General features: G+C 42.3%; 1 protein-coding gene across 1 annotated transcript; it reads left to right on the forward strand.

The window, feature by feature from the left end:
- The first annotated feature begins 1,977 nt into the window (after positions 1 to 1,977).
- LOC142219199 (72 kDa type IV collagenase-like) lies at positions 1,978 to 27,838 on the forward strand. The gene is made up of 7 exons (XM_075288152.1): positions 1,978 to 2,041; positions 14,996 to 15,019; positions 15,105 to 15,263; positions 19,666 to 19,830; positions 20,178 to 20,288; positions 26,612 to 26,662; positions 27,753 to 27,838. The coding sequence occupies exons 1-7, from the start codon at positions 2,005 to 2,007 to the stop codon at positions 27,836 to 27,838; spliced, it is 633 nt and encodes a 210-aa protein (XP_075144253.1). The 5' UTR covers positions 1,978 to 2,004.
- Positions 27,839 to 27,934: the final 96 nt, after the last annotated feature.

The following is a 27,934-nucleotide window of genomic DNA, read 5'->3' on the forward strand; positions in this document are numbered from 1 at the left end:
TATACAAGTCCTAGAGTGACCCGTCGGTTACCGGCTACTCCACACGCTCTGTCACAACCAAGACGGACATTACCCTGTATACCCATTCCTGGCCAACATGGTACAGAATTAGGACTTGCTCTGGCTTCCCCTAACTTATACTTCTTTGTGAGACCTACGGTTACACCGTTGCAAAGAGAGACTCCTTCTGTGTCAAGGGAAACAAGTGACTCCATTTCCTTAGAGGACTTTGTATCAGAGACTCCGGATACTCAGGTACTCCCTGTTGACAGAGAGGAGGCCTCAGAGCCTGAAACAATTTCTCAAAGGAGATCCCAAAGGGTAAACAAGGGTAAACCCTCAGTTCGCTACAGCCCTTAAAGGAGCATGCCAAGATCAGCCATAGTAGACTGTGCATTTCAGCTGATCATCTGCCTTGGAAACTTATCTTCACTTCAACAAATAAGCCATATACCTGGTGCCATAGTGGCGACACCATGCTTGGACTGCCCAAAGTTCTACCTCTATGTTTATTACGTTTATTCCATTTACTTTGGACTATGGGATATTTAAGCCATTGACTGTTTTCTGTGTTATTGGTAGCCCGAGGACGTGCTACATTCAAGAAGGGAGGGATGTAACCCCCTCACAGGAGTTACTAATGGTTATTTGGCCATAGAAGTGCCTTACATGTTATGATAGTTTGTATATGTTGTCATGTTTATTCTGTGTTCATTTGTGTAATGTTGTTAAGCTGTTGTTCTCTGGTATCACTTGTCCTAGTGAGCTGTGGTCTCCATAGCAACACACACTATGGTGAGTGGATCTGTAGCTGGAACAGGAAATAGTCATAGCAGGGAGAGGAAGTAGTATTCTGTAAGAGCCAGGGAAGGAGAAGCAAGGAGAAGTGTGGCAGTGGCCATCTTGTGTTTCAGACACTGTGCTGTGAGGATTGCCACAGCAGCACCAGGACAGAGTAGCTGTGACAGCGCCCCCCATCACTATCAGTAAGAGGACAGGATTATATCAGGCTGAGCAGAGCTATAACCCTGGCAGCCTGCACCTACCTCTACAAGGTAAATGAGACCCTGCAGTAAACCAGAAGCTGGACCTGCAGCCATCTTAGACTCTCTGCTAATACATGGGAAGGTGTCAGCCAGCTACAAGCCACTGTGCCACAGCTCACTGCTACAGGACAAGTGAACCAGCAGATGCCTGTTACAATAAAGCAGTGAGCACTTCTACTGATCCTGGCCTGGACATTGCCTTCCTTGCAGATAAGCCCTGGGCTAAAGCTCTTTGTTGGAGTAGAGCACTGGCACCCACATCACCATTTCAGCCCAGGGACCAGCGGGTGTCTCAATACTCCAACTGGCGTCACATCTAACTGACTCTGCCTATTACCCTGTGCACCTCTCCTGGGAGTTCTGGTGCCTATAAGGTCACCGTGACAGTCCAGCCTCCTTCACGGTTCTCCCGGGGTGGTCGCAGTAGCTCTTGCGAGCAGGGCCCTCCGTCCCATTGTGTGAATTGATTTATTACTCTGAAATGTATCTGTTTGTCTGTACATGAACCCTACAATTTGTAAATTACTGCAGAATATCTTGGCACTATATACAGTAAATACATTTTTATTATTATTATTAATAATAATAATAATTAATTATTATTATTACAAGGGGACCACTTCCCCTTATGGAGGTTAAAGGTGAAGACTGGGGGACTTAGATAAAATCCTTGGAAGCAGCACAGTGTCAAATTGGTTAGGTGACACATAATGGGTCCACAATATGCTGTTCGTGACACACACATACACACACTGTCCTACAAAAGGCTCACAAGGGACATATTTATACTGTTGTTCTATCTAAGAGCCTCAGTTTCCTACTTGGGATACTGTTAGTTCCTTATGCTTGTCTATGATAAGAGAATTGAACTGAGCTACAGATATAATTAGCCGCTGGGTTATAAGTGACTCTTCAGAAGACATCCCAATTCTGTTCTAGAAGGACTCTATTGCTCATCATGACACTTATTAGGAGCACCTTGCTTCTCCTGATCAGTAAGTACTATGTGTTTTCTGTTATATGAAGCCATGTTCTGATGAAACCCAGGGAGTGGGTACTGGTTTTCATTGAAGTGACCCAGCAAGTACCATATATATAGACCATATTCCATAGGAGAAGAAGTAGGCATGTTACCTCATGCCAGCCAAACCAGAAACTTTTTCAGAAGGATGAACAACCCAGCTATATATAGCGGTTTTGAAGTTCTTGTCCTTCGTCAGTACAAAGCAGGGTATTAGATTGCTGGAGAAGATTCCTTAGGTATCCTTTTGTTTTGCCTTTAAACAATGCAAAAAGAAAGGCTATCCATCTCCTACCTTTCGTCGTCTTCTCCACGCCGCCGTACGCCTACAATCCCGGTTCTTATCTGTATGCTAATGAGCTCTCTCGCAGCACTAGGGGCGTCCCCAATGCTACGAGAGAACTCTCTCCAGCGGCACCTCCTCATCTTCAGCAGCGTCATCTTCAGCCTCTTCTTCCAGCAGTGGCTTGTAACTTCTAAGGCCTCGGGCCATGGGCAGAGCAGACTGCGCATGCCGACAGGCCATGAGAAAATGGCCGCTTTCAATACTGTGCAAGCGGCCATTTTCTCGTGGCCTGTGGGCATGCGCAGTCTGCTCTGCCCGATGCCCGAAGTAACAAGCCACTGCCGGAAGAAGAGGCTGAAGATGACGCTGATGAAGGAGAGGAGGCGGCGCTGGAGAGAGCTCATTAGCATACCGATAAGAACCGGGATTGTAGGCGAACGGCGGCACGGAGAAGACGATGAAAGGTAGGAGACGAATAGCCTTTCTTAAGGCTATTCCGACGTGGTAATTAGAAAAAATCATGTCTGAGTGATAGGATCCCTTTAAGCTATAATTTTCTTAGAGGTTACTTTTAGATGGTGATTCTTGGGACAAGGTATCAATGACCATGGTTATATGCAGTGGCATAATTACAATGAATTCTTGATAATGGCGGTTATGGGTGCTGCAGTGGTATACCAGAGACTTGAAAGGGACACAAGTAGAGATGAGCGAACAGTGTTCTATCGAACACATGTTCGATCGGATATCAGGGTGTTCGCCATGTTCGAATCGAATCGAACACCGCGTGGTAAAGTGCGCCAAAATTCGATTCCCCTCCCACCTTCCCTGGCGCCTTTTTTGCACCAATAACAGCGCAGGGGAGGTGGGACAGGAACTACGACACCGGGGGCATTGAAAAAAATTGGAAAAAGTCATTGGCTGCCGAAATCAGGTGACCTCCATTTTAGACGAATAGTGGATTTCAAATCCGGGTCATATGAGAATGTGAACTTTGTGACTATGAGACAGGGATAGCTGTACAGGCAGGGATAGCTAGGGATAACCTTTATTTAGGGGGGAATGTTATTAAAAATAACTTTTTGGGGCTCTATCGGGTGTGTAATTGTGATTTTTGTGAGATAAACTTTTTCCCATAGGGATGCATTGGCCAGCGCTGATTGGCCGAATTCCGTACTCTGGCCAATCAGTGCTGGCCAATGCATTCTATTAGCTTGATGAAGCAGAGTGTGCACAAGGGTTCAAGCGCACCCTCGGCTCTGATGTAGCAGAGCCGAGGCTGCACAAGGGTTCAAGCGCACCCTCGGCTCTGCTACATCAGAGCCGAGGGTGCGCTTGAACCCTTGTGCACACTCTGCTTCATCAAGCTAATAGAATGCATTGGCCAGCGCTGATTGCCCAATGCATTCTATTAGCCCGATGAAGTAGAGCTGAATGTGTGTGCTAAGCACACACATTCAGCACTGCTTCATCACGCCAATACAATGCATTAGCCAGTGCTGATTGGCCAGAGTACGGAATTCGGCCAATCAGCGCTGGCTCTGCTGGAGGAGGCGGAGTCTAAGGTCGGACCTGAATGGAGACTGGTGTGGAGCGATCTTAGACTCCGCCTCCTCCAGCAGAGCCAGCGCTGATTGGCCGAATTCCGTACTCTAACATGAGTACAAAACTTAATGGATAAAGGGACTTTGTTTATATGTATTTTGTTGAAGGGTATAGATGTGCAAACATATTTACCGTATGGAGTTAAAAGTTTTTATGGGCGTGGGGTGTTTTTAATTAGTGTATAAAAGCCTCAGGTTGATTAAAAATCAGTATGCCATGACGAAGGGACGAGGAAGGTCCCGAAACGCGTAGCAGTGTTTCTCCATTCGTATATGCTTGCCATCTAATTGGAATGCTGTAAACTTTTAAAATGGAAAAATAAAAGTTATATTTTACTTACCTGGTGACGCTGGATCCTTCTACTATCAGACATCGTATCAGTGTGGATTGGAGTCTATCCGCATCCGTGCAGCCCAGGAATTTTGTTTCATATGGAATTGGGGTGAGCTGGATATTTGCATGTGTGCTGAATTGTATACAATTGGACTCTTTTCCGTTGCTCCCCCTGTATGAGTATTTAAAGATGGAACCTACGGGTCAACAAATATTTTGTAATGTATCGGAGTCCCGTGCATCTACAATAGCTGCAATTTTTGATAATAATGCTCCTGTAACCTCTGTGAACCCAGACTTGCGATCCTTGTTTAATGATTGGGAAAAGCTGGCTGTTAAGGAAGCTAAGACCTTATGGGACTGTGTAACACTGGAAAAGTATATACAACACAGTATGATCCCAAGGGGTCTTAGATTGAAGAAATTTCCTACGTATATGTATGATGAGAAGTTTATGACTTCGTGGAATAATCTTTTGTCAACTTGTTCTTTTGGTTTGATGCAATTAATAATTGACCAGGAAAAAAAGAAACTTGATGAGATTAAAACAGAAATGTCTGAGGTGGAAGGCCGTTTAAAGGCATTTGAGACGGACACTAATTATGTAATGATGAAAAAGAATGTGGAAAAAAAAGTAGACAACGTGGAGCAAACTATCATAAATATTAAAAAAAAGAAATTTATGAGGGATACTAATGACTATACTACGGGTTTTGTATACCAAAAAAAGAAAGATTATAATGATACAACTCCAAGATCCATTTTAAAAAAACGGAATTTTTCAGGAAAATACAGACGTAAGGTGTCTTTTTCTTCATCAGAACCTGGATCAGATTATTCCGAATCAACACAGAGTGCTGACACTAATTCGGATGTATCTAGTTCTAATACGACGTCGTCTACACCATATCCTAAACGCAATTACATAAAAGAAAGAAATTTTTCGACAAAAAACGATCGAGAAGAGCGGGAAGGAAACACAAGTCACAGTTCAAGATATCCAACCCGCTCAAATCGACGATATTAGAACAGTCGAATGAGATATGTGATGTAAAACAAAGTGTGTCAAATAATGTGGTTAATTTATCATCATATCAGCCATCAGGGGAGGAAATTAATATCTTGGCTAAAGGTATGGGTTTCGTACCTAGCCAGGATTTTGATCTTTTTCGTACTATACTTGATATTAACAAATTTGTGAGACTACTTACGGTTAAAAGACATTTTTATAATAATCATAATAATAATGATAATGAACAGTTGTCTAAAAAAGTGGATGATATGATGATTGATGTGGTCAATGTTGAAGGTATGGGTAATTCACAAGGTATAGAATACGACAATATGAAGGAAAGTTTTATGTTTCAGGAACAAATATCAGTGTTGAACCTCAATCAATTACAAAATGAAAGTGTATCTTCCAATGATAAGTCTATTCATACGGTGGGAGTTGTGGGCACGAATCCGTCCTTTTATCCCTTGGGGTCCCGGGCTCCTGCCTATGCCCTGTTCCAGCAGGCCATGGAGCGGGACCTCGGGACCCTAAGGGATACAGTTATAAAAAATAGGTCGGCAGGCAATTTAACTCGTAAAGAACAATTAGCGCTAGACAATCTAAAAAAACAAAAAGGTCTGGTATTTAAAAAGACAGATAAGGATGGGAGAGTGGCAATTATGGATAAAGAATTTTACAAGGAAGGATGTTTGAAAATATTACAAGATAATTCAACATATAGAAAATTAGATAGAGATCCAACTAATGTATTTTTGAATTCTTTAAACAACTTGGTACAAAAGGGAGTAAGGATAGGAATTTTTTCTGCTGAACAATCAAAATATCTAATACCAGAATTTCCTGTGGTTGCTATTTTTCACGGGATTCCTAAAACCCATAAAGATGTTACACCGATCCCATTCCGGCCCATTGTGGCTGGAATGGGATCATTAAATGAAAAGCTTTGTTCATGGCTCGATTCAATGTTGCAACAACTAGTATTCAGAATGCCTGGATACATACAGGATACTAAAATGCTTTTGAATATGATGGATAAAATCAAATGGCAAAAAAACTTTTCCTGGATTACAAGTGACATTCAGGCTTTATATTCCAATATACCCCATACAATGATTATTAAAGCATTACAATATCATCTAGGTGAATATAGTAATTTCTCTGACATATTGAGGGAATATATTATTGAAGTAACATCATTTCTATTATCTCATAATTTTTTCCTCTTTGATAAAGATTACTATTTACAGATCAAAGGTGCCCCGATGGGGGCGCCGTTTTCACCGTCAGTAGCTAACCTTGTTTTGGGGTGGTGGGAGGAACATTGTATTTTTTCAGAGGTCAACCCGTTTTATAAGGAGGTGGTCTGGTACGGTCGGTACATAGACGATGTCCTTATTATTTGGCAGGGCTCGTCTATGTCCGTGCCAGACCTTATATCCTATTTTAATACTAATCAGATGGGTTTGACCTTTACTTTCTCTCACCACCCCAAAAACATATCATTTTTGGATGTAAATTTAGAGGGGAATGAGGAAAAGGAGAGGATTGATACTAGTATCTTTCGTAAAAAATTAGCGGGTAACACTTTATTACGGGCTAATAGTCATCATCCCATGCACACACTGAAGGCGGTCCCTGTGGGAGAACTTATTAGAACCCGCCGGACATGTTCAACTGATGTGACTTATAAAGAACAACGTGATATCACAGTTAAAAGACTAAAAAATAGGGGTTACCCTAACTGGTCGATACAACGGGCAGTGAAAATAGTTGAAAGCAGGACACGGGAATCTTTATTAAAAAATTCCAAACAAAGATTTACTAAAAAAAATTTTAATGGTAAATTGGTTTTTTCAACTCCATTTAGCAGACAATACAATAAAATTACACAAATTTTTAAACAAAATATTCCTATTTTGTATCAGGATCCCATTACGTACAAATTGTTAAACACAGGAGTACAATGTGTAGCGAGAAGAGGACATTCATTGGGTGACATGTTGTCCCCAAGTCTATTTGTAAATGATGAACATAATCCATCAGAAACTTGGCTTAAAATTAAAGGTTTTTTCAAATGTGGTATGCCACGGTGTAACATGTGTCAATATGTTAAAAAAAACGCATGTTTTTTCAGATTCAAAAAATAAAAAAACTTATCAGATCAAACATTTTTTAAATTGTATGAGCCATCACATAATATACATTGTTGAATGCATCAAATGTCAGTTGTTATATGTAGGTTGTTCTATTCGTAATGTGAAAATACGAGTATCAGAACATATTTATGACAGTAGTAAGAACAAAGAAAATATGTCAGGTGTGTCCCGTCACTTTTCTGAAATACATGGGGGAGATACCTCATCTTTAGTATATTACGCAATAGAACAAGTAGGGAAGCCGATTAGAGGAGGGAATTGGCGAAAAAAACTTTTAACCCGAGAAGCATACTGGATCATGACGCTTAATACACGTCATCCTCACGGGTTAAATATTCGATCTGACTTAGCGTATATCTATCAATAGTTATAGATGACGATTTATCAATACAATATATGACTCTTAAAAAATGGTTGAGTTCGAAATAATGTTGTACCTGTGAAGGAGTGTAGTTTAGAATTGGATACATTCTCGCAGTCAATACATGAGATCTATAACATAGTATATGATTTCAGTCAGTCCGATCATGTGACAGGAGAAGGTGGGGTTAGTATTAGTCACGAGACCGTACAACATAACAACAAACCGTGGAAGTTAGGAAGTCTAGGTGTATTCATACCGACTGCAGTCCAAAGGTAGGCATTTATATATAGATAGCCTAGGGTTATATAATTATGATAGGAACTTTTGTAAATGCAAATTGAACTATGAAGGAGGAATCTTTGGGTAAAGATCGACATCTTATTAAACAGTAGGATATAATATGATAGATTCAATATAAAAGGCGATATTTACATGTAATGATTATAAAATAATGTTGTATAAATAATGTGGCTAACATGAGTACAAAACTTAATGGATAAAGGGACTTTGTTTATATGTATTTTGTTGAAGGGTATAGATGTGCAAACATATTTACCGTATGGAGTTAAAAGTTTTTATGGGCGTGGGGTGTTTTTAATTAGTGTATAAAAGCCTCAGGTTGATTAAAAATCAGTATGCCATGACGAAGGGACGAGGAAGGTCCCGAAACGCGTAGCAGTGTTTCTCCATTCGTATATGCTTGCCATCTAATTGGAATGCTGTAAACTTTTAAAATGGAAAAATAAAAGTTATATTTTACTTACCTGGTGACGCTGGATCCTTCTACTATCAGACATAGCTAGGGATAACCTTTATTTAGGGGGGAATGTTATTAAAAATAACTTTTTGGGGCTCTATCGGGTGTGTAATTGTGATTTTTGTGAGATAAACTTTTTCCCATAGGGATGCATTGGCCAGCGCTGATTGGCCGAATTCCGTACTCTGGCCAATCAGTGCTGGCCAATGCATTCTATTAGCTTGATGAAGCAGAGTGTGCACAAGGGTTCAAGCGCACCCTCGGCTCTGATGTAGCAGAGCCGAGGCTGCACAAGGGTTCAAGCGCACCCTCGGCTCTGCTACATCAGAGCCGAGGGTGCGCTTGAACCCTTGTGCACACTCCGCTTCATCAAGCTAATAGAATGCATTGGCCAGCGCTGGCCAATGCATTCTATTAGCCCGATGAAGTAGAGCTGAATGTGTGTGCTAAGCACACACATTCAGCACTGCTTCATCACGCCAATACAATGCATTAGCCAGTGCTGATTGGCCAGAGTACGGAATTCGGCCAATCAGCGCTGGCTCTGCTGGAGGAGGCGGAGTCTAAGGTCGGACCTGAATGGAGACTGGTGTGGAGCGATCTTAGACTCCGCCTCCTCCAGCAGAGCCAGCGCTGATTGGCCGAATTCCGTACTCTGGCCAATCAGCACTGGCTAATGCATTGTATTGGCGTGATGAAGCAGTGCTGAATGTGTGTGCTTAGCACACACATTCAGCTCTACTTCATCGGGCTAATAGAATGCATTGGCCAGCGCTGATTGGCCGAATTCCGTACTCTGGCCAATCAGCACTGGCTAATGCATTGTATTGGCGTGATGAAGCAGTGCTGAATGTGTGTGCTTAGCACACACATTCAGCTCTACTTCATCGGGCTAATAGAATGCATTGGCCAGCGCTGATTGGCCGAATTCCGTACTCTGGCCAATCAGCACTGGCTAATGCATTGTATTGGCGTGATGAAGCAGTGCTGAATGTGTGTGCTTAGCACACACATTCAGCTCTACTTCATCGGGCTAATAGAATGCATTGGCCAATCAGCGCTGGCCAATGCATTCTATTAGCGTGAACTGAGTTTGCACAGGGGTTCTAGTGCACCCTCGGCTCTGCTACATCAGATTGCTACATCTGATGTAGCAGTGCCGAGTGTGCATCAGATGTGTAGTTGAGCAAAACTGACTCAGCACTGCTAAGTCTCTGCATTCGCATAGGAATGCATTGGCCAGCCTTCGGCCAATCAGCGCTGGCTCTGCCGGAGGAGGCGGAGTCTAAGGTCGGACCTGAATGGAGACTGGTGTGGAGCGATCTTAGACTCCGCCTCCTCCAGCAGAGCCAGCGCTGATTGGTCGAGTTCCATACTCTGGCCAATCAGCACTGGCCAATGCATTTCTATGGGGAAAAGTTAGCTTGCGAAAATCGCAAACTGACAGGGATTTCCATTAAATAAAGTGACTTTTATGCCCCCAGACATGCTTCCCCTGCTGTCCCAGTGTCATTCCAGGGTGTTGATATCATTTCCTGGGGTGTCATAGTGGACTTGGTGACCCTCCAGACATGAATTTGGGTTTCCCCCTTAACGAGTTTATGTTCCCCATAGACTATAATGGGGTTCGAAACCCATTCGAACACACGAACAGTGAGCGGCTGTTCGAATCGAATTTCGAACCTCGAACATTTTAGTGTTCGCTCATCTCTAGACACAAGTATAAATAATAATGCTCCTAGGTGCCCCCTATATTCAATAGTGCTCCACAATGAATAAACCCCCAACTTAATAATGCCCTATGTACTTCCCTAAATCAATAATGCCTGAGTGCCACCTAAAATTAATATTGCCCAATTTCCCTCTTATTAAGGATGCCCTCTTATATTTCTTTGTATAAACTATGCCCTCTTACATAAATGCCGCTCTTGTATTTATAATGCCTATTAATAACCCCTTTGTATTAATAGGTTTGTCCAGGAAGTGGACAAATAACAGTGGAGGTGGAGTATGTGAAACAGCTTGAACTTCATCCTGCTCCCCATTCCACTTGAAAAATGGGGAGAGAAAATTCCTGCAAATTTTCTGGCTATGAAGTAAATCACATAGAAATAACAGTATAGCATTAGAAATCATATTTTAACCCCTTGAAGAACCAGGTAATTCTGTCCATACAAACCCTAAACATTGTGACAGATGAACTAATAAAAGTGTTCCAGAATTCTTATAATTCCTGGAATACTTTCTGGCTATGAATACCATACATGCTTTTACACTTCATTTTCTAAGTGTTTTAGACGCTTTAACGTTTTCCGCAGCTGCCTGGTAAATGAATAAGCCTTAATGGGAAGGGTCAGGGTTTAAGATGGAACGCCATGCGTGAAAATGTTGCTGAATTTTTTACTTGAAGCTACAGTAAGTAGTAAGTGGTGTGACAGTCTCTAGACAGTCTAAAAGCATGCCAGAGTTTCAAACATAAGACACTTGCAAAAATCTGGATAGTTTAACTTTGCACTCTCTAAAATTAAGCTGGGTTCACACTACCGTTGTTAATGTCCGTTGCTGTCTTCCATCATAAGATGACAGCAATGAACAATAATTGTTGCAGAGACTCAGTCTGTGTCTTTTCTCTGCAACAGTTACCGTCCATTGCTGTCTTCCAGCATAGGATGATTGTAGTTTTTTTTCACTTGCATTCTGGCAAACATAACTTTTCTACGGGAATAGGTAAAAAAAGCCTCCCATTGATTTCAATGGGGAGCATGCGTATGCCGGCACCCATTCAAGTCAATGGGATCTGTTTTTTACGCCGCTCACTCTGAACGAGTTTTATGTTCAGAATGAGCGAGTGTAAACTCCGTGTGAAGGCTCCCTAAGGCTGAGGGATTACTGTAGTTGTAGTTCCTGTTGATGAATTCTTGGGGTAATTACAGGTCAGTTATTTTTCCATACATTTTTTTTTCCTGTTATTAAAGGGTTTATCCCACAATTAACTATCACCAATGCGACCAGCACAAATCAGTAGAAATAAGGTCACAAGCCCCTATTCCTAAATTAATTTATACAGAACAGTGGTCAAACATGTGCTCTGCAACAACATTCAAAGTCTATAGAACTGATGGAGATGGCTGAATAGGCTATAGAGGAATAACCCTATGACTGATCCCTCTTAACTATTTCCAGTCTATTAACCTACTGTTATATCGAGGGTGGGTGGGTGGTAGTAAATGCAATATGCTGCAATAGTACAGCAGGAAGCTGGTGACAGCTGAGAAGCTGAATCAGAGCTGTCAGCAATGGGTGTCACTTATAACAGTGTGTTAAGACTGATCATGGTCTTATGATTTCTTTAGAAGCCCAGTCAATATTGACTGCAACATCTAGGAGGTTTTTATGTGTCTGCAACCTTCCATTTGCAATACCACAACATGATTGCTTGGTGCTAATGTGTTGTCATAGTGACAAGAGACAAATTGAAGACCATTGTGCCAGCCCTCAATGTTAGCCTATTAGATTCTGTCAGAGGCAAAGTTTAAAGACGGGCTGAATACTATAATGCACCGCACTATAAATAGTGTTGAAGCCCCATATTGAAAATAAGCATTTAAAATATGCCCTTTTCCCATGAATGTTTTGGGGGGTTTTGGTAGTTTTTTTTATGGCAGAATTGGATAGCGCGCTTCAAAATATGGAATAAAAGTGATCAAAACATCTTATATATGCAAAAATGGTATCAGCATCCAAAAATCAAGCCCTCATACAGCTCTGTGGACAGAAAAATAAAGTTATGACACAAGTATGGATATACAACCCATCTTTTGCATACCTTGTAATTTTAGATTTTTGAAGACAACCATGTCCCTTTAAAAAATTTTCAGCTTGGGCAACATGGTGGCTCATTGGTTAGCACTGCAGCCTTGCAGCGCTGGAGTTCTTGGTTTAAATCCTGCTAAGGACAACATCTGTAAGGAGTGTGTATGTTCTCCTCTTGTTTGCGTGGATTTCCTCCCATACTCCAAAGACATACTGATAGGAAACTATGTATGTTGTGAGCCTAAGGGTGAATTCACACTGAGTAAACGCTAGCTTATTCTGAACGTAAAACACGTTCAGAATAAGCGGCGTCTAAAGCAGCTCCATTCATTTCTATGGGAGCCGGCATGCGAGCGCTCCCCATAGAAATGAATGGTCTGCTTCTTTCACTCCGTGCAGTCCCATTGAAGTGAATGGGGAGTGCCGGCGTGTACGCTCCGGCATGAGCAGAGCTTGCCGTATACGCCGGCACTCCCCATTCACTTCAATGGGACTGCACGGAGTGAAAGAAGCAGCCCATTCATTTCTATGGGGAGCGCTCGTATCCCCGCTCCCATAGAAATGAATGGAGCTGCTTTAGACGCCGCTTATTCTGAACGTGTTTTACGTTCAGAATAAGCTAGCGTTTACTCAGTGTGAATTCACCCTTAGGGAGTATTTTTGCAAAATACACGTGTAAAAATAAGACTCCCATTGACTTCAATGACATTTTACAGGCGTATTTTTTTCAGCGTCTTGCACTAATTGTTTTCAATGGGAGTCAGAATGAGGGAAGAATCAGCTGTTTGAATGAACCGTGGTATATGTGTAAGCGCTGTGATCCCTTCTCTGTTTACACAGTGTCATTCATCTCATTTCGGCCATGCTGGAAAACTCCTTAAGCCTAAGGCCCCACGAGGAGTCCTACAGCAAAAAAGCGCTGTGGTTAAAACCGTGGCCATGACGCACCGTATTTCTTTCTGCAGTCCTTTGGACAAAAAGTTTTCAGATCTTTCCTCTGCGTACTTTCTGCTTCAATTATATCTAAACCGGCAACATTTCCATAGAAATGCTGACATTTCCAAAACCGAGAAATGAAGAAATTGCAGCATATCAATTATACCTACAAAAACTCCATGGGTCTATAATAGAAGCAGAAAGTGAAAAGCACTTCGGGGAAAAAAAACACAATGCATTACTGCCGCAGTTTTTCCTGCAGTGCTATTTTGCTCCCTTTGAGGGAGTCTGCTTGGGGACCCCCTGAATGGAAAGCTAAACACATTAAAAAGCGGTTAGCTAAGAAACCACATGGACCCCATAGACTATAATGGGGTCAGTGTGTTTTCGGGTCAGTTTCCGCACAAAACATGTGGAGAGAAAAGTGCTGCTTGCAGTACTTTTCCCTCTGCATGATTTGTGAGGAAACCACACGGACCTCATTATAGTCTATGGGGTCTGTGTGGTTTCTTAGCTAACTACTTTTTAATGTGTATAGGTTTCTGTTCAGGGGGTTCTCAAGGGGACTCCCCAAACGGAATATCACATGCAGATGTGAAAAGGCCTTAGAGGGGGAGCATCTACCTGGAGAGATGAGAAAGGGGAGAAGGTGCAGCAGCAGCACTCACTGAGTATTATCAGGAGGGGAGGGGGCGTTCCTCCCTGCTCACACTGTACAGCGCTATAGGCGCTGCTGGGAAGAAAGACGTTCCTGACTGACTGTCAGGAACGCCCTTCTGACTGTGAAGAGCTACGGTACCGGGACCACTAGCTTTTTACCCAGGGCACAGAACGTGAAAGCCGACAGTGCACTGAATTCAGCGCACTGTCGGCTTTCCAGCAGTATATAAAACTGCCTGTGCCCCAAACCATGAAAGGTCCTCTTTAATCCTAGCAGGCTTTGGGCCTATATGGTAATATCCCAGACCATGTCTGGGCATTACCATATAAGCCCTAAGCCTGTTAGGATTAACATCGAATCCTGGAAAGAACATTGTTTATTATGTTCCCTCACCTCCCCTGGGGCTCGGGGAAAAGACCCCCAAGTATAATAATAGCGGCAGTGGGATCGCGGCCTGGCCCTGTTCACTGCCGGCTTCCGCGGCCTATAGTACAAGGGGAAGCAGGGGCGGCAGTGATCAGGTCCGGGGAGGTTAGTAAATAGGCCGCTACCTGCTGGAGATACTCCAGCAGCTAGCGGCCTATTATTAAAAAAATAAATAAAAATAAATGTTATTATACTTACTGATCTCGCTGCTGTTCCTGCTGCCTCCCTGATCCTCTTCTCTCGGCAGTCAGACGTCTGCACCAGCGCAAGGAGAGCGGCAGCCTGGGGCCCCGGCACTTGCCCGGATATGCCGGGTGCTGACGCCGGCCCTGACGTACAGCTCACTATTGTATTAACTTCTCCCGCACCTGTCTTTAACAAAGGATATATCCATAGCAGAGAGTGTCAATGTTCCGTTGATCTGAAGATCAGAGGTGGTCTTCCACCAATAACACCTACCTATACTTTAAATCCCTTTTAAATTTTAGAAATAGAAGTTACAGATATTTGTCTGTAAAATTAAATATATAACTAAATGTGTATTAATTTAATATTTGTTTTATTTTCTACCTCTAGTTGCAACGGCAAAGATGTCAGAAGGTGAGTACATCTATGGATAGCATCGTACAGGGCATCACATGAAGCACGATAGAAGCATCCTGAATAATTGCCTGCTTTTCCTCAGGTCTGAATGTGACATCCCCAAATTGTGTATTTCCCTTCCGTTACCTCCGACGCTTATATTACTCGTGCATTCCTAACAGTCGGCTGGATCACGCCTATTGGTGTTCTAAGACCTCAGACTATGACCGGGATTCTCAGTGGGAGTTTTGCACCACATTAGGTAACTAAGTCATTTTTTATTTTGTACTATTTAGGCTTATTAGTCCAAAGAAACTTCAAATCTTAAGACATAGTGCACATTCAGAAATATTCCTACTAATATTAGGTATTCAGTACAATGCCTGAATAGTGAATGATAATTTATTTCATTTTCACGTCAGAAAACCAATATCAGTACGTGAATCTCAGTTATTAAAAATTATTTTAGTTGTAAAGGCCGCTAAAGGTAGTGCCAATTGGGTTTACAGCTGCAGCACTATTGCAGTTTGTGTTGCGACTGCCGACACATTCACTTAAATGGGTTGTCCTGTTATGGACAAAGGACAGAAGATAAGTGTATAATTGCTTAGGGTCAATCGCTAGGACCCCAGTGATCATGATGACGGGGGACCGAAAGTCCCCCTAGGGCCTCCTTTTGCCCTACATTTATTTCAAAGGGGCTGTGGGCATTGCCAGAGATTACAGTCACGGAAGCCATAGCGCTTCATTCACAAGCAGGCCTGAGGGAGACCTTTGGTCCACAGGGGTGTAGCTACCGGGGTAGCAGTGGTAGTGGCTGCCACAGGGCCTGGGAAATTAGAGGCTCGGTGGGCTCGGATGATATATATTTTTTAATAGGCAGTTACCTGCGGTTATTTACTTACCGATCCTTTCTCCTGCTCACGACCGCTGGCATTTCCCCTTCTGTGGAGGTGGCTGTGATCAGAAGAGGGGATCAGTAATTGAGGTTGCAGGCTGACGAACCCCATCAACACTGCTATCATTATACCTAGGGGCCTTCTCAGACCCCCGAGTATAATGATCGGAGGGCTAGAAGAGGTGAGGTAACATAAACAACACTGTTACTTACCTCTCCTGCACTCCAGAAGGCTTTGGGTCTACTTGGTAACATCCCAGATGTCATGTGGGCCGGGCCTGCATCATTATGCGTCACGACGCAAACCCGGCTCACATGACGTCTGGTTCATTATTGAAAATGATGAGTGCGCCGGAGCCCAGGAGAGGTAAGTAACAGTGTTTTGGGTTTTTTTATGTTTGTGTCCTACCCTGGGTCCCTGATCATTATACTCTGGGGTCTGAAAAGACCCCAGTGTATAATAATTGTTTATGGCTGGTCCACAATGGGGCATAATACTGTGTGCAGGGGCCACTATGGGGCATAATACTGTGTGCATGGTCTACTGGGGCATAGTATTATTTTCAGGGACCCCTATGAGACATAATATTGTTTCCAAGGGCCACTATGGAGCATAATAGTGTGTGTAGGAATGCAGTTTGTGTGTGCGGGGAGGGGGGGGGGGGAAGCATGTCAAATGTTCGCCTTGGGGCCCAACCCCTTTCAGTAAGTGAAACCACATATTGGTTCTCTTATTACCATTTGCAACGTAACCTGCAAATCGTGTGGCCAGTAAGTGTAACTGAAAGCCAGTAATCAGCTTTTAACATTGGTGTAACTAAAGTCTTGTGGGCCTCGGTGACATCTTTTGTCCGGGGCCCCCTAACTCATCCCTACAGCAAATTCTTGATCATGATGGTTTCAGGTGCTAAGGCTTTTAATCAACCTTATTGTGATTAGGGTAATCTTTGGGTCTACTTGGCTTATGGGCCAAATGGAATCTGCAATCTCAATACTAATGCTAGTGCTTATGGACTCTCTAAGGCTCCTGGGCCCCAGTGCGACTGCGCCCTCTGCACCCTCTCAAGTTGCACCCCTAGCTTTTACATACTTCAATGAGGCAGGGCCGGCGTCAGCGCACGGCATAGTCGGGCAAGTGGCATGGGCCCACAGAGCCTCTGGGGGCCCCCCGGCACTTGCCTGCCCCAGCACTTGCCTGTCCCGATTTCAGCTCATCGGCGTCTGACGCGATGACGTCATCACATCACACGCAATCCGGGCCACAGCTTTAAAGCAGGAGCTGAGCTCGCAGCTCCTGCTTTAATCGCCTATGTGAATGGAGTGAGAGAGTGGAGAGAGGAGTGTCAGGGGAGCAATGGAAGGTGAGGGTGTTTGTTTTGTATTAAATATTAAGGTGGAACATAATGAAGGGGGCCCATGAAACTGGGGGGAAATGAAGGGGAGGGGGGAACGGCATGACACTGGGGAAGATGAAGGGGGTGGGGAGAGAACGGCATGAAACTGGGGACAGAGATGGAGGGGGCCCAATGAAACTGGGGGGGCAAATGAAGGGGAGGGGGGGAATGGCATTACACTGGGGCAGATGGGGGGGTGGAACAGCATGACACTGGGGCAGAGACGGGGGACATGAAACTGTGGGCAAATGAAGGGGGAGAACGTGATGAAACTGGGGACAGAGATGGAGGGGAGGACATGAAACTGGGGGCAGAGGAAGGGTGTATATGAAACTGGGGGAGAGATGGAGGGGGGGCATATAATTTACGGGTGACTTTAGGAGGATTATACTGTGTGGGAGCACATGAAAAATGAATGAGAATGGGCGGAATCAACATAAAAGTGGGTGGAGCCAAATTTGCCGCGGCGCGCAGAGCACGCCGCACATTTTGCCCCTCTTTCTACTCTTTCACAATTGGGAGGTATGGCGTTGGTGACGCCACACTCCTGCGTGACGTCACTCGGTTCATCTGCGACACACAGTGTCTCGACTCCCCCGCCTCCTTTACAAGGGGGCCCACTGAGGCTCTGTTGCCCAAGGGCCCATAAAAACCTGGTGCCGGCCCTGCAATGAGGTGTCCCATTACAGACACTTAAGTGTCACATTGGTTAAGTGTCACATTGCAGGGCTTCCAACCTTATGCAATCTTGTTCACATCTGCATTTGGTAATCTGTTCGGGGAGTCTGCATGGGAATTCCCGAATGGACTACCGAATGCATTTGTGAGTGGTGTGCAGTGAAAGCACACGGACCTCATATACAATAATGGGGTCCATGTGCTTGCCGCGAGATCTCTGCACAGAACCTGCGGACATGAAAGTAGATTGTGAAGTTCTTTCCTGTCCATCAGTCCTCACATCAGCTTTCTTTTCACAAATCTCTCATAAACTTCAGTTTATTGAAGAATCTGTGAAAATAGACAAAAATATGGTATCTCCTGCTTTTTGACGGCTTGTTAAAATGAACTTTCAAAACACGGACATGTGAATATCTTCACTGGAAATAATAGGGATGAATTTAGTAAGACTGGCATTTCCTACACAAGTCTTAACATAGGCCACAACTGGCACTGTGTTTGCTTGAATTATTAAGAGGCTATGGCATGGACATCTGGTTTATTCTGGTCAGAAAGGAAATTATCAAGAAACGGCAAAAAAAAAAAAAAAGTATACACATTTATTAGCAGGTAACCAACAAGATGAAGAAGAGTACAGGAATAGTAAGAAAGGGGGAAGGAGTGGAGACAGTGGATTGTATTGTCTTCTCAGCAATAGCATTAACATTGAAAAAGCCTCTAAAATCCTTCTAGGTACAGTAATGAACCATAGAGGAGCCCAAGATGTACCACAGGGGAAAAAAGTCAGAATGGTGAGGGAGAAGAGAGTACAATAGTGAAACCTTCAGAGTAAAATAAGTGGGGGAACAGGGAAAGGATTGTGGATGACAATGGGATTAGTCCAGTGTCAAGTTCTTGGGGGACGAACAGTGAGTGAGCATTGATTATTCCTATGGGTCTCCAAATGTTTGCGGGGGTGGAAGGGTCATTCTGTGTTGGCAAGGAGTTCCATATCTTACATACAACATGGTGAGAGTTCCTGCTTTAGAAAATCAAATATAATGGACAATAATGTAGCAATTTGTCTTATAAATAGAGATGAGCGAGTAGTACTCGATCGAGTAGGTGTTTGATCGAATACTACGGTATTTGAAATACTCGTACTCGATCAAGTACTACTAACTGTTCGAAGTTGACATTCGATGCAGAACCAGCGTTGATTGGCAGAATGCTATACATTGCCAATCAACACTGGTTCTTCTCTTACCTTTAGAAGTCTTCTCCCTGTGCAGCGTCCCTGCGGCTCTTCCAGCTCTGAATTCACTCTGCTTAGGCATCGGGCCTGGGCAGAGCCGACTGCGTATGTCCGCTTGTAGTGCAGGCATGCGCAGTCGGCTCTGCCCAGGCCCGATGCCTAGCAGAGTGAATTCAAGGCCGGAAAAGGACGCGGGGACACTGCACAGGGAGAAGATCCAGCCTGACTCTCACTCATGGACTTGGTAAGTAGAATTTGATCGAATGTTGCCTAGCCCTGAAACGAGCATTTCCCCCCATAGACTATAATGGGGTTCGAACAGTCGAACAAGTGTGCGGCTGTTCGAATCGGATTTCGAACCCCGAACATTTTAGTGTATCGCTCATCTCTATTTATAAACTTTTCAACATGGAACTTGTAGTATTGATCAGGTCATCTCACAATTGATGTTCCCGTATAGGTGCTGTGGGAAGACCTATAACTGCACAGTGTCATTTCCCTTTCATTTTTGAAGAAAATCAATTCAACTCCTGCACCAAAGAGGGGAGATCTGACAACCAACTATGGTGCTCAACAACCCCAAACTATGACAAAGATGGACACTGGATCTTTTGCAATGCGACAGGTACATATCCCAGCTGAGTTAATGGTATATCAGTTAAACGGTAAATCTTTTTTTCTTGTTATAGAATCTTTTAGTTTTCATTTATTTAAATACCTTCAACTTTCATGGTATTATGTCTTGTGGATACAAAAGAGCTGTACAGTCGCCATGCACCGCTCTACTGTTTCAGCTCGATCTGACATATTGTCTCCATTGCGGAATGCCACATTTTTTACTGCTGGTTCGTTTTTTAGAATTTTGTGTATCTCTATGTGTGTTATTATGGCCTAGTTTTCCCTGCTGGGTGCCATAGTCTTTAAAATAATGTTGTCTCCCCATCAGAAATTGTCTTGTCATCTCTTTGTTAGTCACTACCTACGCCAGCAATTCCAATCTCCATCTTGTGGTGACACTATGCCTTGGATTTGCTCTACTGTGTGTCTGTATTGTTGGGTGCTGCATGAAATTCCAGTGGATTGGTGAGTTTATGCATTATTTTTTAAGTTATAAAGTTGGAATACAATATCTTACTCATACAAAAATATAAGCATACTTATATAACATGTCGTTATGTAATATACACTACAGTTTATGGTCACCCAGACAATTTTGTGTTTTCCATGAAAACTCACTTTTATTTATCAAATTAATTGCAAAATGAATAGAAAATATAGTCAAGACATTGACAAGGTTAGAAATAATGATTTTTATTTGAAATAATTATCTTCTCCTTTAAGCAATGCTCCATTGCAGCAATTCCAGCATTGCAGACCTTTGGCATTCTAGCTGTTAATTTTCTGAGGTAATCTGGAGAAATTTCACCCCCATGCTTCCAGAAGCCCCTCTCACATGTTGGATTGGCTTGATGGGCACTTTTTGTGTACCGTACGGTCAAGCTGCTCCCACAACAGCTCAATGGGGTTGCGATCTGGTGACGGTGCTGGTCACTCCATTACAGATAGAATACCAGCTGCCGCTTCTTCCCTGAATAGTTGTTGCATAATATGTGGTGGTTTTGGGTCATTGTCCTGTTGTAGGATGAAACTGGCTCCAATCAAGTAGTGTCCACAGGGTATGGCATTGCAAAATGGAGTGATAGCCTTCCTTATTCAAAATCCCTTTTACAAATCTTCCACTTTACCAGCACCAAAGCAACACCAGACCACCACATTACCTCCACCTTGCTAGACAGATGGCGTCAGGCTCTTCCAGCATCTTTTCAGTTGTTTTGCATCTCACAAATGTTCTTCTGTGTGATCCAAACACCTCAAAGTTCGATTCGTCTGTCCATAACATTTTTTTCCAATCTTCCTCTGTCCAATGTCTGTGTTCTTTTGCCCATATTAATCTTTTCCTTTTATTAGCCAGTCTCAGATATGGCTTTTTCTTTGCCATACCGCCCTGAAGGCCAGCATTCCGGGGTCACCTCTTCACTGTAGACGTTGACACTGGTGTTTTGCGGGTACTATTTAATGAAGCTGCCAGTTGAGGACCTGTAAGGCATCGATTTCTCAAACTAGAGACTCTAATGTACTTGTCTTGTTGCTCAGTTGTGCAGCGCGGCCTCCCACTTCTCTTTCTACTCTGGTTAGGGCCTGTTTGTGCTGTCCTCTGAAGGGAGTAGTACACAACATTGTAGGAAATCTTCATTTTCTTGGCAATTTCTCACATGGAATAGCCTTCATTTCTAAGAACAAGAATAGACTGTCGAGTATCACTTGACAGTTCTCTTTTTCTGGCCATTTTGAGAGTTTTATCAAACCAAAAAATGTAATAATCCAGATTCTCAACTAGCTGAAAGGAAGGTCAGTTGTATAGTTTCTCTAACCAGCAAAACTGTTTTCAGCAGTGCTAACATACTTGCACAAGGGTTTTTAACTGTTTTCTAAACATCCATTAGCCTTCTTACACAGCTAGCAAACACAATGTACCATTAGAACACAGGAGTGATGGCTGCTGGAAATGGCTTCTATACACCTATGTAGATATTGCTTTAAAAATCAGATGTTTGCACTTAGACTAGTCATTTACCACATCCTACTAATATTATAAGTGTGAAAGTTTGTGTGTTTGGATGTTTGGATGTTTGTGAGTTTGGATGTTTGTTCCTCAATCACGCTAAAACGCCTGGACGGATTTGCGTGCAATTTTCCACAAACATAGTTTTCCCTTAGGATTGAGTCACAGGCTACTTTTGGTGCCACTAAACAACATGGCTTCCTAGCAGGAGACTCACAAAAGCAGGACTCCTAGCCCCAGCTATAGACTCACACACACTGCCTGGCATTTCCTGCCTCAACCTGCCTGCACACTCCTTACTGTCACCTCAGGAGTAGCCCTCACTCTACTCACTCACATTTACATATAGCTTTCCACTATATAACACATCACATTGTCTGTATCACGACATAAACAATACAACACATCACATTGTCTGACACAATACAACACATCACATTGTCTGACACAATACAACACATCACATTGTCTGACACAATACAACACATCACATTGTCTGACACAATACAACACATCACATTGTCTGTATCACGACATACACAATACAACACATCACATTGTCTGACACAATACAACACATCACATTGTCTGACACAATACAACACATCACATTGTCTGTATCACGACATACACAATGCAACACATCACATTGTCTGTATCACGACATACACAATACAACACATCACATTGTCTGACACAATACAACACATCACATTGTCTGTATCACGACATACACAATACAACACATCACATTGTCTGTATCACGACATACACAATACAACACATCACATTGTCTGTATCACGACATACACAATACAACACATCACATTGTCTGTATCACGCCATACACAATACAACACATCACATTGTCTGTATCACGCCATACACAATACAACACATCACATTGTCTGTATCACGACATACACAATACAACACATCACATTGTCTGTATCACGACATACACAATACAACACATCACATTGTCTGTATCACGACATACACAATACAACACATCACATTGTCTGTATCACGACATACACAATACAACACATCACATTGTCTGTATCACGACATACACAATACAACACATCACATTGTCTGTATCACGACATACACAATACAACACATCACATTGTCTGTATCACGACATACACAATACAACACATCACATTGTCTGTATCACTAGATACACAATATAACACATCACATCACATTTGCTAGCCCACCAAACTTTTTAAAGCACTTTTACAGTTTCACACGTCTGTGTCCGCCCAATTCTCAAATCACCGCAGACGAAGTCGCGGGTAAAAGCTAGTTAACAATATATACAGTATTTCTGATTCATTTAATGCCATCTTCATTGAAAAAACTGCTTTTCTTTCAAAAATAAGGAAATTTCTAAGTGACCCTAAACGTTTCAACGGTAGTGTATATGTACTGTGAGGTGGAGAGAGGTATAGTGTGGGAGAACTGCTATTTTTTCCCAAGACTGTTGCAGTATGCACAGGCGTTTAGCTTGTAGGTCCCGGACTGGAGTAAAGTTCAGGCCAGTCCTGCAGGGCAATCCATTCCAGGCTTGGAAACAGACCAGCAGAGCTCTGTAAGTAGCACAGGTGTGCTGGTTAGTGAGAGAGAGGAGAGAGACTGAAAGACTGACACAGTCAACCAGCCTGAGAAAGCTCTGCCAAAAGGACGCTGTTAAAGTGCCGGGTATGTGTACCCTTGTTTACTTGTAAACCCTGTTTTGTTAGGAGGTCAGCAGTAGGCTTACCCCCTGGTTAGTGAGGGAAGAAGTCGTTTAGTAAGCCGCCGGACAGGCGTAGGTCTTTATTTTCATTTGTTTGTTTTGACATGCTGAGCAGCACTACCTGTACCTTTAAGTTTGTCTGCTGCAATAAAGACTGTTTTTGGGAAAGAAACCAGAGCTTCTGAATTCCCCGTACATCACGGTACTTATATGACATGTACTACTAGTAAGTATGGTGGGAGCTTGACTCTCGATACCCCTCCAATCACTTGTTAGAAGGAGTGAGCACAGTGGATTCTTCCTTCTTTACATTGCTTGCATACCTGTATACTTAGTATTTACACTAGAAGAAAATACACAGCACCGAGCAGCACCTCGTGGCTGACGAACATATATAAAACATCCATATGGATGGCCGCTCACCTTGATAGGAGTTATGACTTTCTCACAACCTATGTTAGCAGAAGTAATTGGTGGAGAGATGGACAGCAGCTTGATCCTCACCACGGGGGCGAATTGTAGTAGAGTTGAATGGACCATTCCCAAAGTAGGAGTAAGTGATGAGCGCTCCCCTCAATCCAGTTAAAAACATTCCTTTATTGAATACCAAAGCACGATGTACTTCGAAGCATCTGCCCTTTATCAACTGCATAAAATGGTATTACATACAAAAATGTCCCAAACAGCCCATAAAGCAATTTCATGGACAGGGAACACCCACAGGCAGAGTCTCAGTCAAACATCACGAAAAGTCATAATATGGTTAAAAAAACAGCATTATAACCGTACTGCCCACAAGGTTGGACATGAATCCACGTTGACTCTAAAGAAAAGAGCTAAAAACCTCCAGCAAATGCTAAGTTTGCTGTTATCGATTTAAAAGAGTTATCAAGGAGGTTTTCAGCTCTTTTCTTTGGAGTCAACATGGACTCATGTCCAGCCTTGTGGGCGGTAAGGTAATAATGCTGGGTTTTTTTTAACCATAGTATGACTTTTCAAACAAAATAGAATAAATGAAGCATAAATGTAAAACCAAATATTATATCATTATATAATTATGGCAAAAAAAAAAAAAAAACAGAAAGAAAAAAAACCCTAATGATATTATATGAAATAAATAGAGATGAGCAAGTAGTATTCGATTGAGTAGGTATTTGATCGAATAGTTGAATATTGAGGTCTACGCAAATCGAATTTTCGAATATTTCACTAGTCGCTCATCTGTACTGTATACGTTTTTTTAATGCCTACATTGTCCTAGTTCCTGTCCCACCTCCCCTGCATAGTTGTTGGTGTAAAAAAAAGCACCAGGGAAGGTGGGAGGGGAATCAAATGTTTACTGTGTTTACCGCGTGGTATTCGACAGAGTACGAGTATTTCGAATACCGTAGTATTTCATCGAATACCTACTCGATCGAATACTACTCGCTCTTATCTAGATATAAATAATATTATGTGAGAAAACTCACCACTTAAAACATTCAAATTAAAAAAAAATAAAAATTTGAAAAAACAAACAAACATACTAAAGAAAGGTATAAACCAAATCATAAAATAACCAAACACGCTATATACAATGATAAATGTGGACTTGCCCATAGCAGCGAGTCCATATCCAAGCATCCTAATAATTCTGTTGATCCTCAAAATATTTTGAGATCGGCCAAAACAAAAAATTAAAATGAAAAAAATAATAGCAATGTTAGCAACCCCTATTGTCATCCATATCCTGTATGTAACCGAAGTAAGAAAGATCACATGACCATGTATAGCGGTAAATTAAAAATATTGAATCCAAAGTAGATCTGATCTGAGCAGCCGAAAGAAAAAACATCAACTCTAAGACCTCAATACATAAGAAGAATGTTCCCACGAGTACAACCGATGAGCACAGTCCACACACATCATAGCATAGCCACATGAATAACAACCCAGAACTACCAGGTCATTGTTATAGATAGCATACTAATAACTCATAGGTCTGAACATGTCCCTACAAAATCACTAAATATTTAGTAAAATAGGTTATATCAGACAAAATATACAGACCTCCTGGAGAACGTGTACCTAATTTAAAAAAGCCTCTCTGTCAATCTCTGCCAGACATCACCAGTAACAGGCTGTGGTCACGTTCTATAGCACAAAATCTGAAACAGTCCCATCATGTGACTGAATAAAATGTTTAGAAGCGTTAGTCACATTATCATCAGATTTTTACAACAATCTGCTACGTTAGGCAATGTGTTTTAATTGACAGTATAATACAGCTCACGTACATTAGAGTTCACAGAGGGTACAATCACTCCACTACATTTGTATGGTACCCAGACTGAGTGAAAATGTAAAATATAACCTTTATTTCAATTTGTTAAAACCCAACGCCTTAAAAATATCATCCTCTGGCCATAGGGTAGTCTAAATACGTGTCGATCTAGCTGTACTGAAAAGACATTCCCCTAATTCAATCCCCAGTCCCACCGACCTATTAATAAACATAGCACCATAATGTCTAATCCTAGTTCAATATCAGTAAGTCAAATGTCTGAAGGAATAGCCTTTGTCCTCTATAGAGATAGCACCTCTCGTTCCATATACCGACCATCTAACTATACCCCTATATCTCAGCCACGAGGAAAAACTGTCCTCAGAAACGGGGCCAACGTACCCTGCTTCCTATCAATTACTACAAAATTGTGCTGGGCATAATAACACCCAAAAGCGGGCAAGACAGACACTATGAAAAGTAGCAAGGGGTCGTAAGGTAAGTGAGACCCACCCACCAGAGACGGACGATCTGTACCCTTAACACTTCACTACTCCCTCCAATAATATTGCTTCCTCTCCTGTGGGTCGGTAAGGTATAAATCCCACCAATCATGTTATGCAACGCAGGCCAAAAACTACAAGGCATCCAGGCTTTGGAGAGTGCCAGAAATATTCATGAACATGACCCGTTATCTGACAAGTGTCCAGGATTATGGCTTTTATTGTATTGCCAAACTCTGAGTTACTGTTGATGGTGTCATCTTCTCCCAGGTGTGAAGAATAATCTTTGGTGGTCTTCAAGGAGAGGCGTTTTTGACAATGGTATGTATCATGGTCTAACAATAAGCTACACTTTGTGAACATAAAATAAAAATGATGTTGCTATGAAGAGAGGAGTTCATTAAGTAAAATGGAATGACCTGGATACATATAATCCAACTTACTACATAAGAAGTGTACACAGTATCCAATTGGTTACAGCAATAATACTATGCAGGACCAATACTAACCTCCACAGCACCAGTTATGCACCAGGAAGACCACAGGTTACAGAATTGGCTGCACGGACATCTCTGGTTTCTTGCTTTTCCAGCGACCTTCCCACCTCTACACAGTTGCCATCTGAAGTGCCGCAGAGTGTAATACTAATAGGCTCTTCTTAGTGCCCCACAACAGTAGCAGTCCTCTTAGTGCGCTCATATAGTAGCTCTAGTTTTTGTCACCAAATGCCCACTTTGTGGTAATGAATAAAGTGAAACTCACCTACCCCTAATGAGTGGCTTTGTCTACTTTCCTTTGCTGCCTATGGCCTGCACAAGCAACACAATGCAGTGATATCGTTGCACCACTGATATTCTCTGGCTCAGTCTACCCACAACCTTACACATATAAGTGACAGGATCACCTTCTGCTCCACCATAGCTGTCAATTAGATCTGCAGCCTGAAGACACAGTGGAAGGCAGTACCCACCTAGGTTATCTGTTGTGATGGCATTGGTGAGTATATATACAGAATATATGATATTCTCACACGCCATTTAAAAACAATTGGTATGTTATGTGTCCTATATGTGAGTAGTAACTTGTCTGTGTCCAGCATAAGGTTGTCCAATAAGGTCCATGGGGCTTTCTGTGGCTGGACAGTCATACATAGGAAAAGAATCTTCTAATCAGTTAAAGAAAAGATATATTGACTATACCAGTCAATGGTAGTCAGTAAGACATGTTTGGTTTTTTTGCTATGGATAGGGCCTAGGGATAAATTTGACAAATTCATTGTGAACATAATCCAATACAAGATTGTAATAGTAGCCATGTCCCAAATAGAAAAAAAAGTGTTTTGAAAACTCACCTAAATACATTAAGTTGTATGACAGCTGGCCAGTAATACTCTCATTTATTTTGTTTACAGAGAAAAGCCAAAATGATCTAAATTCACCCGACTCAATTTATGAAAATATAGAAGGCAAAGAATCAAAAGACAGCGCACCAATCTGAAAGCAAGGACTGAATGAGGCCCTACTATTTCTATTGTGGCTGCTCACTTATATGCTCTGGGCAACAATTTACAGTTCTATTTCTTCTGCAGACATG

This window comes from Leptodactylus fuscus, chromosome 10 (assembly GCF_031893055.1).
Source record: "Leptodactylus fuscus isolate aLepFus1 chromosome 10, aLepFus1.hap2, whole genome shotgun sequence".
NCBI classification, from domain to species: domain Eukaryota; kingdom Metazoa; phylum Chordata; class Amphibia; order Anura; family Leptodactylidae; genus Leptodactylus; species Leptodactylus fuscus.